We start from the raw sequence: 10218 nt of genomic DNA, 5'->3' as shown, positions 1-10218 counted from the left end.
CAAATCATGCACCCAGGAACTGGCAGGGAGCCACATGGATGCTATCTTCTTGTGGTACAATCCTAGGACCCAGGGCTGTACTCGGTGGCAGTCATGACAACTCATTTTGAGGGACTGACAGAACAACAGAAGGGAACACTGCAAAGATTCTTCTCTCTTCTTAACTCACTGAGTTTTTATTGCAAGAGAGGGAAATCTAGTCTAAAATTTTCTCTCCAGTGCCAATACTGTAAAATCAAAAGCCTGGGAAAGATTTGATTTCATATTCTGTTATGAATCCCACACACAGTCTAAATTCAGAGGTTGTGAACACAAATGATAAATGATGGACACCCTTTTTTATGGGTGATGAGGAAAAGATTCCAGTTTCAATTGTATATGCAACACAACACACCTCCCACTAGTGAGGATCAAGGTCAAAAAAACTTCCCAACGTCAAATATTTGGCCAGTAGAATGTCACTTAACACCATCTCCTTGCTCCTACACCGAGGAACAACCTATTCAAATAGGTTAATGATACTGCCAAAAACTCATGAAACAGATTTTGTCATTAATATGATCTTTAATAAATGGAATAATGCACCATTTTACAGCAAGCCTTTTCTTTTAAACCTAAAGAATAGTCTTTAAATGTTCTTATCCAATGTCTCTGTATCAATACAATCTCTTTATTCAGGTTTATATATAAACAAAGCATTTTCTTACAAGAATTCATAGAAAACTCTGTAGTGGCTTCAACAATGTCAGCTTTCATAGTGGCATCCACAGATAATTAAAAAAAAGGAAAAGTAATTAGCTTTTTTATTTCATACTCACACTGTTCCATAAAACACAACTTATACAGCATAGCGAGGTATTGGGCAGCTTATACAAAAGAAAAATAAACTGAAGTAATTATTTATAAATTCATACATGATATTTCCTCATAATTTGAGAGAAAAAAATAAACAAAAATACCCGTTAACAAGAGGGTTCTGATGAGACTGTATCATTTAAGGATTTTTCCCCTCCATAAAAGCTCGCTCAGAAATTAGTGCTCTCTATCTTACAATTTTCGCTCTTCCATAGGAGAATGGCAGTTTCACCTCTCCGTATTTCAGCTTCTACTAAACACCAAATCCTAGAAATCAGTGTTCATTCACTTTTCTTGTTTAATTTATTTTGAGGATAAAGTAATCAGCTAGAGTTGTAAAGTTATGATTCCAGCTTCTACCAATGTGAATACAGAACATTTTCCTCTAGAGACAAAACCAGACAAAAACATTACATATAATAATCTTTTTAAATACATTTTAACATTGTGAAAGAGAGAGAAAAGCCACACACCAGGACATTCAAAGTGAACAATGGAGTCAGCTTTATCTTGGATTTGCCTGGTTTTTGTGAATTTCTGTGACAATCTTATTACTGAAACTCACTATTAGCAATTTCCTTTCCCTTTAGGTGAAGAAAAAGGGTAAGCAGGATAGTCTGAGACAGAGTAAAATAAGACTACAAACTACTTTGCTGTGCAGTTCTTATGCATACAAGACTGAATCAAGTGCTCTAGAATGAAATTTAACATTTCTGCTCTGCCTGCAAAGCTAGCAAGTGAATACATGTGAAAATTTGTTTTATGGAAGACCCCTGGGCTATTAATTTATAAAGAAAGGAGTTATTTCTATTATTTAAAATGTCAAAAGTATGAGGGAGGCAACAACTGTTTAAAATAAAGGGCACATAATATATAAATAGAAACCCTAACAGGTCTCTCACCCAAACTCATGGATTAATTTAATCAAGAAGCTGGATGAGATTTGAAGAAGTTTTTCCAAACTATGACAATTACTAAATTTGTTAAAACATGGACTATGCATTGGGATTAACCAAAATGTCTCTTTTGAATTGTTTGCAATTTTAGATCACTACTGGTTGGCAGGTTTTTTAAATAAATGACATTATACAGTCATCTAAAATGGGTTGTTTTATTATGTACTTATATAATGTAAGCCACTTGAGCTTCAGAATAAGATAACTAGACATGGCCTTAACATGTGCAATAAAATGTGAACATTAGAACAACAGGTATAAATGTATCACACCTCAACTATGGCTGAAGCAGCATGTAGGGATTTTAATATCCCTGAGAATGAGAACTGGACATTTTATTTTAAAATTTCCTCTCAGTGCTACCAATGGTAGTACAATTCCACTTACTGGTAGCAGCCATACTGGGATTATCATAGACAAGGTGTGTGGGTTTTAATCAACATTAGCTAACCATGCTCACAAAGCCAACAGGCAGCATCAGCATGCATACATCACTACTTCCACCACTGCAGCTGCATCAGTGCTAAGCAGGGTGAGAAATTTTAAGGGAAAAAAACCCCTCTTGTATAAGCAAGGCCAGAGGGGCTGATCCTGCTTCAGTTTAAATCAATGGCAACATTTTCCTTTGACTTCAGTGATAGCTGAAACAAGCTGGTTAGAAGCAGCCTGTTTCTTTGAAAAATTGTTATGTGCCAAAAATCTTTACCTTGTCCACACAACAGGCAGTGGAAGATTTGGCATCAACTTCTGTGGGTGCTGGAAAAATCTCAGATTGCGAAATCTATTTTATACCAAAACCTAACTGTTAAAAAAAAAAAAAAAAAGCTCCAAAACCAAACCTAGCCATATTTCTGGTGGGAACCTATGTGATTAAAGCATAGAAAAGGACTTTTTATTTTCAGTAGGTTTAAGGGCCTGTGACCTGTTCACATAGCTTTAGCCATGAGAACAGTAAGGTCTTATAAAAATAAAACACTTCAAGTTATGGCGTAATGCTAGTATTCTGAGTGTAACTTTGACAAAGCAACCTTATATTATTTATCCTCCAATGAATTTCATTATTAATTGCATTCCCAGCTTTTTTCCCTTTTCAAAGTAAATCTATTTTACACAGATAAAGGCAATGACTAGGTTCTATCCTGAGGGATATTAAACAATAATATTAATAAAATTAGGCAGAAGGTAAAGCAGGGTGGCACTTTACAGGCTAACTCATTCAAAGAGGCATGAGCTTTTGTAAGCTACAGCCTACTTCATCAGGTGCTATGAGCAGACAGACAAAGCAGGCTGTAGTATGAAAGCTCCTGCCTCTCTGAACAAGTTAGTCTATAAGGTACCACCCTGCCCGCCCAGACTTCATATTAACGCAGCTAATTACCTTTATCTACTTAGGAAGTAAATGATTTTAGTAGTCCGAGCTCAATTTCTATCATAATATGGTAATAATGCCTATGAAAAATGCATGATACTTAGCTAGTACATTATACTGTGATACTGAGCAGATTCTCTGATACTTAGCCATAATATTTAATATTGGAATCAATGCATTACATATATGCATCTAAATACATATACAAAGTTTACATACAAAATATGTTTAATGGCTCCAATTCATAAATAGTTTCTGCAGTGAGAAAGGACTTAAAAGCATAGAAAAATTACCACCCTCTGGCTGGTAACTGATGGGATGGTCTCATCCTGGAGGGCCGTCTCTAGTGGTGTCTCCCAAGGATTGGAGCTTGGGCTCATGCTCTTCAATATATTCATTAATGACTTGGATGAGGAGGTGGAATTATTAAGTTCATGGATGATACCAAATTGTAGGGAAACCCAGGCACACTGAATGACAGGGTCAGAATTCAGGATGACCTTGACAGACTGGACTCCTGGGCAAATCGGAATCAGATGAGGTTTAACAGGGATAAGTGCAAAGTCCATCATATGGGTAAGAAGAACCCTCACTACAACTACACGATGGGTGGTGGCCCTGGCTGGCACAGCATCTGAACAAGACCTAGGGGTTACGATCAACCAGAAGATGAAAATGAGCCAGCAGTGTGATGAGGACACCAGGAAAGCAAAGAGCTCTGGTGTGCATCAGCTGATGTGTGTCCAGTAGATCCAGGGAGGTGCTCCTCCCTCTCTATTTGGCACTGGTAAGGCCTCAGCTGGAGTACTGTGTCCAGTTCTGGGCACCACACTTCAAGAAGAATATGAAATAGCTCAAGAAGGTACAGAGAAGTGCCACCTGTATGGTAAAGGGAATGGAGGGTAGGCCCTAGGAGTAGAGACTCTGGGACTTGGGCCTGTTCAGTCCGAGTAAGAGAAGGCTGAGAGGTGACTTGATAGCTGCCCTCAAGTACGTCGGGGTGAACACCAAGATCTAGGTGAGCAACCCTTCAGGAATGCACCTCAAGGGAGGACAAGGACCAATGGACATAAGCTTATAGAGGGTAAATTCAGGCTAGATCTAAGGAAAAACTTCTTCTCTGTAAGGGTCGCCAGAATCTGGAACACGATCCCAGCAGAGGTGATGCAGTCACCATCCTTGGAGGTGTTCAGAAGGAGGCTGGACAGGCACCTTGCTGAGCTCAACTGAGCCCAATAACTTTCTGCCCATGGCAGGGGAATAGACTTTTTGATGTTACAGGTCTCTTCTGGTTCTATGATTCTATGAAAAGTGTTGAGCAACTGAGAAACAGAAATCTACTGAAATGAATTTTCTGTTTTAAATAGTGTTGGGCACCTGAGAGAAAATGTCACAATCCAAGAGACAATTCCACAATCCAGATACAGAAGATGCTGAATGAACCAGTCTGCAGTGCAGGTTTCATGGACTAATCTGATGGGTTACTGGTTTGCTAAATTCTTACAAACGATTCTCAGTCCAAAGAAGTTAAATCAGGACACAGCTTATAGGTATACTCCACTTTACTAGGCAGTGATTATTTCAGTGTGGTTTTTTTGTTTTGTTTTTTTTTTACTTGATTGCTTTTTCTGTTTCAGTAATAAGTAACTACTATTCTAAGTGCAAGGAGAAATCACAGCATAAAATGAAATATTTTTCCTGGGTTGACCTGCATGCAGGAATTTAAATCACGACTGACAGGAACCAAACCTATTCAAGTTTTTGTTTTCCTAGCTGTCCCATTGATTACTAGTTTTTTTTATGTTATATAGAATTGGTGGACTGCAAGCCCAGTTATGGACAATGGTGGAAACCTGTATCACCAGTATTCATAGTTCCAAGTCAGGATCTCAAAAGTATAAATGTAAATCTATATATGGGAGATCCAATAATTAAGATACAAACATGGAGAAATCCACTGTTCTGACATATTTTGGCAATTTAACACAGAGCATGTAGACAATTTCCAGAAAAGCTATGCTGATTCAAGGACAAAACAGCTGGCCTTTTAATTTTTTGTCCTATAATAAAATTGCTTTTTGAATATATTTCTATTAAGGTAACACAAGTGGAATTTTTTGAAACCTCTATGTCAAATACTTTACAGATATCACAGGAACATGCAGCAGGGTCCATCCAGCAAGCATTGTGGCATATATACATATACTACTCCCAGATATATTTAAAATAGTGTAATTAAAAGTAAATAACTCTTAATTTAAAAGAAAATCAAGATATATTATGTAATTTTCTGAAATGGGGCACTTAAATGTAAAAATCACAAATGTCATCTATATTCTGTTTTTTTCATATAGTTGAATTATAGCCTTTTTATGCCTTTTGTTCACATCAAAAATTGCTTGGTTTTAGTAGCGACAGAATGTTGGGGCTTTTTTTACAAAGATTACTGGGGTCAAAATCTTGGTGTGGCCATGATTCAAAACTGAAAAGCATTTGGTTTTATGATGGTTAGATAAAAAAATATCCTCCTATCCATCTGCTTACTCCAGAAAAGCTCTTTAATCCTAATAGCTACAGGAAAAAGGATATGAAAAATACATGTAAATGTGTATAGAAGAGATTTTTAGACACAATTTTGATGTATTGTTACTCAACAAATGCATCATATATATAACTGGACTTTTCAAAACTGATTTACTGCACATTAATTATTTATATAGATTTGATTTTTAGAATTCTCCTACTTAATTTGATTCCCTTAACAGTAATTTCCTGAAGTATTTTTGTGAACTGTGATTTAATATAATTTAATTTATAGGGACTGCGTTCTGTTTTAAAGTTTAGATAACTTACTCTGGGCATAAAGGGACTTTACCAATTGTACATTAAAATTAAGCTATAGTAATCCAATCTCATGTACCTCTGCAAAATTAGAGCATTCTAGTATCTATTCAAAATGTAATTGGATTGACCTTGAGAAGAATTATGCCATTTCAGTTGGATTTACCAGGTATACTACGATAAAGTGTACACACTTGTATTGTATTGAAATTGTATTTATATATGCTAGATCATGTAATAGAAACCTTCTAACAATTATGATTTACCTCAAAGGTTTTCAGCAAAATTTCTGTGAACGAAAAAGGAAAACTGCAGAATGCCAGAAAGGCACTGGCGGAGTGATTTCATTAAATCTTTTGATTGCATTAAGTATAAAAAACTTGGAATTTCCACTAAGGACTGGCTTGAAAACAAAGGCTAGAAGACCGGTGCAAATCAGTCTTGGCAAAAAGCAGCAGTAGCTAGAGCAAATAACTTTTCCTGCCCTAGTGTGTTTCAAGTCAGATAAAAGCATGAGTGTCTTACAGATGCTTGTCAAACTAACATTTTGAAATGATAAATTATTCATGTAAGGCAAAGCAAGAAGTCAATGGAAGAGATGTGAACAGTCTTTAGCATGCATGATATGATAATTGTTGCAAAAAACAAGGAATTCTATTCGAGACAGTCAAGCTGAAACCTCCCAAAGTGTGAAGAATTTGAAATGAAGATAAACACAGAAAGAGACAAAATCTAGAAGTAATATTAAGACCGTAATACCATTAATTTAGATAAATGTGTAGGCAAGCCAATCTGTAAGTAAGTGGCAAGTTTTCAATGTCTGGGATGTGAGCCGGCAGCAGACGGCAAGCAGGAGAAAGACATGAGAACAACATGGAGAAAATTAGTCTTTTTTCTGCCAAAAAATAGTTGTATATTTGCACACCAGCATAACAAAGCATTGTGTCTCTGAGAGAAGGAGAGCTATTTGATTAAAAGGTTTGGACAGTGCTTAGTGATAAAAGATGGAGGACAAGTTTGGCCCTGCTTTATGCTTGTGCACTATATGGGGACAGTCTGTATCAGGGGCAGGCAATTATTTTGGGTGGAGGGCTGCTTACTGAGTTTTGGAAAGCCATCAAGGGCCACATGACAGGCAGCCAGGGGCAGATAACTATTAATTGTCTAATTTTTTTAGGGGCCCTATGGGCAGATAGAATGGCCTGGCGGGCCACATCCAGCCCATGGGCTGCATTTTGCCCAAACCTGGTCTATATTTATAAAGACATATCTGATAGCAGATTCTGACCAAGAGCATTTAAAAAGCATGAAAAGAAGAAGCTATAGAGATACAAGGAAACAAGAAAGTGTAAGGAGTAGGAGAAAAGGCTTTGTTATTACAGGTATAGGAACAGAGTCAATAAAGGGTCTCTCATGGAGAAACTGTATGATAGCAAGATCAGGAAATAACTGGGCTTGAAAGGACAAAAATTCAGCCAGAGTCAACTGAAGAAAGATGGGTTGTGTGCAGTTCTTGCCCACCAATATCCTGCTATTGGCATTTGGTGTGCTGACTTATTTTTCATCACAGGTTAAGGGTTTTTTTTATTTTCTAAGCCTTAAGGATTTGAGCAGTTTCCCAACACAAGTGAAAAATGTTGCTCAGTATCACAGCAAGCCGGATTCTACAGTTCTTTAGCTACTTTGTGTTTAATTTTTTTCAGCAAGACAAAATTACTCCTGAGCCAATGTCCTTATATGGGGGCAGTGAGTTCTGTTAAAGTCAGCAGCCAGTATTATTGCCCTGAGAAGATGATAATAATATTGGCTTGAAAAGAAGCTGAGATCAATACTTACCCCAACAAGTATTACATTACCGGTCACTGATACCTGACATCAGTGCATGTAGGGTTACATACATTTTAAATGTTCTCATTAGGAAAAGAAAAAAGAAACTAATCTCATGACCATGATTTTTTGAAGTTTAGCTTAAAATTTGAACAGCAAACTGAATGAAAGGGTCTAGAAAAAAAAACTTTGAAGGGAAGAATAATTTTCACTTAATTCAGCATCAGCCAATTAAGATGCACAAACTTGCAAATGTAATGTGCTTGACATTGCTCCGGATATAGATATTTATTCTAAGGAGCTAAATAGTAAAAGCTGAGATTCAACACATGACCATTTTGGGCCAATCACAAGTCAGTACTCTTCTAGGCAACAAAATGTCTTAACAACCTACCTTCACTAGAACTCTTAGCAGGATAGTTCATTAGGATTTCTGACAAAAAACAAACTTTTAAATACACATTAACATCAATAAGAAAGTTTGCTTAAATACAAATAATGAAGCTGCATCAAAAATAAAATGGAAAAATGGCTGACGTATTTTGTTCCTTTACATTTTGTCCTATGTTTTTCTTCTTAGAATGTCCCAAACTAGTATAATATCTGTTATGAAGTAAACTGAATAGAAGTTTAAAGGATTAAAGAAAAAGTATTTGAAATCATATTTTTTGTTCCTTTTTAAAAGCCCTTACAAGGTGGGGAAAATTCATGCATTATCCATTGTCATCTTAGAGCACAAGGACAGATACAGGCAGCTGCTTCAAGCTGGCTATGGCGTGCAAAGTTCACTGTCGTGAATGATTGACTGCTAAATTGTCAGGGACAAATTAACAAATACTCACAAAGATGGGGAGAATGTGTGGCTGGTTTCAAAACACACTTTACTGTGAACTAAAGACTATTGCACATTTCAACGTAACACAAGAAAAGTAGGGAGTTCAAAAGATAATACACTTTGTAACATAAAAATATACAAACTAGCTTGTGCACAGAAATCAAAACATGGATACAAGACACCACTGCAGTCAAACCTGTCTTCTAGTCTGTATGTTTTTAGTGACCTTTAGAAACTGGTCTAAACTGATTATCAGCAATACTTTTTTTGTTATTTTTTTAAAAAAATATTTTGAGACCACATTTTTGATACACATATATATAATTTTGTGGTCAAAAACAGACAGACTTAACTTTAGCGATACTAAATAAAAGTGCAAAAACGTTCAAAAAAATAAAACAAAATTAAAAAATATGGAAGCATAAGCTAAAAATTTTCTGCATAGCTGAAATCTATTTAAAGCGAGTCCTTGGTAGGGGATGTGGACAGGAGGAGAAAGCAGTTTTTTTTTTAAATGTCTTCTGCATTTTTGTTTCAAATAATGCAAAAATGTCATTTTATCAACTTTTAAAATATTTCACAGACAGTTCACTCCTGCATCCTTAGACACCATAGTTGTGGCAGTACCTCCTTCTGCAAGGTAAACAGCAGTGCTGGATTTAGAGTGGACTGCCCTGTCGCTGCCATTATTGTTGACCTCGCAGTCCAGTGGTTCAGTAGAGATGACCCATGTTGAAGGGCGCCACCGCTTCAGTGAATAAGGAGTTTTCACACGTTTCTTGATCTTCTCTCCTGAGCCTGGCTTGCCATCTTGCAACGAGTCACCTATTAAAGATAAGTGAGTAGAAAATATAACATTGTAAGAAGAAAGCACTTGAGAGTTCAAGGTGGTTATTTCTAGAAACAGAATCCTTTCAAAGCAATCACAGTGACAAAAGATGTAATTAGTACTGGATGCATAGTAGGTGCCATTAAAACACTGGATCAAATTCTGCTCTCACTTAAACAGTGGAACTCTGTAGTTATGCCACTGGAGTCATTTGGGTTACTTTGGATACTTTTTGCCCCACATGGTGTACCATTCAGGTGGTTTGCACCATAAGGGTATCTTTCTGTACTTGAAACAGGTGACAGTGGTATCACAGTTTCTACAGGGTAGTAAAACACTTAAATCTTTAAAAACACTAAGTTTTTAATGGCATGATTTTATTATTTAATCTTGTAATTCTATTCTACCTGTTTCTTAAATAGGTTTTCACACACAACCACAGCCAAAGCCCAGTTTTTAATTACCTTGGAATACTGTATTGCACAATTCAGGGTTTGAGACACCTACTCATGGCTTGTGTAGGGCAAGAAGAAATGTTGCCTAGGATGAAGGACTACTAGCTGCTCTGGAGAGAAGTGGAAAAGAAAGAAGCACAGTGCCTAATGTATCACTAGCCCTTTTTGAGCAAGGGAAGGGAGTTAAGCTCAGAGCCACTACCTCTTAGGGGAAGAGGAAGGGTGAGGAGAAGAGGGATCATAGTGGAGGA

At 36.7% G+C, this 10218-nt stretch overlaps 1 protein-coding gene across 2 annotated transcripts in view; it reads right to left on the bottom strand.

Annotated features, from left to right (window-relative positions):
- Nucleotides 1-544: 544 nt before the first annotated feature.
- Nucleotides 545-10218, bottom strand: part of BMPR2 (bone morphogenetic protein receptor type 2) — a 189234-nt gene continuing 179560 nt past the window's right edge. For both annotated transcript variants that reach the window (XM_059727079.1, XM_014594187.3), the window contains one exon: nucleotides 545-9508. In XM_059727079.1, the coding sequence (XP_059583062.1) occupies nucleotides 9261-9508 (248 nt within the window). In that variant the 3' untranslated portion in view covers nucleotides 545-9260. The remainder of the gene's footprint in view (nucleotides 9509-10218) is intronic.

This window comes from Alligator mississippiensis, chromosome 4 (assembly GCF_030867095.1).
Source record: "Alligator mississippiensis isolate rAllMis1 chromosome 4, rAllMis1, whole genome shotgun sequence".
Lineage (NCBI taxonomy): Eukaryota > Metazoa > Chordata > Crocodylia > Alligatoridae > Alligator > Alligator mississippiensis.
This window is presented reverse-complemented; position numbering and strand designations above follow the sequence as displayed.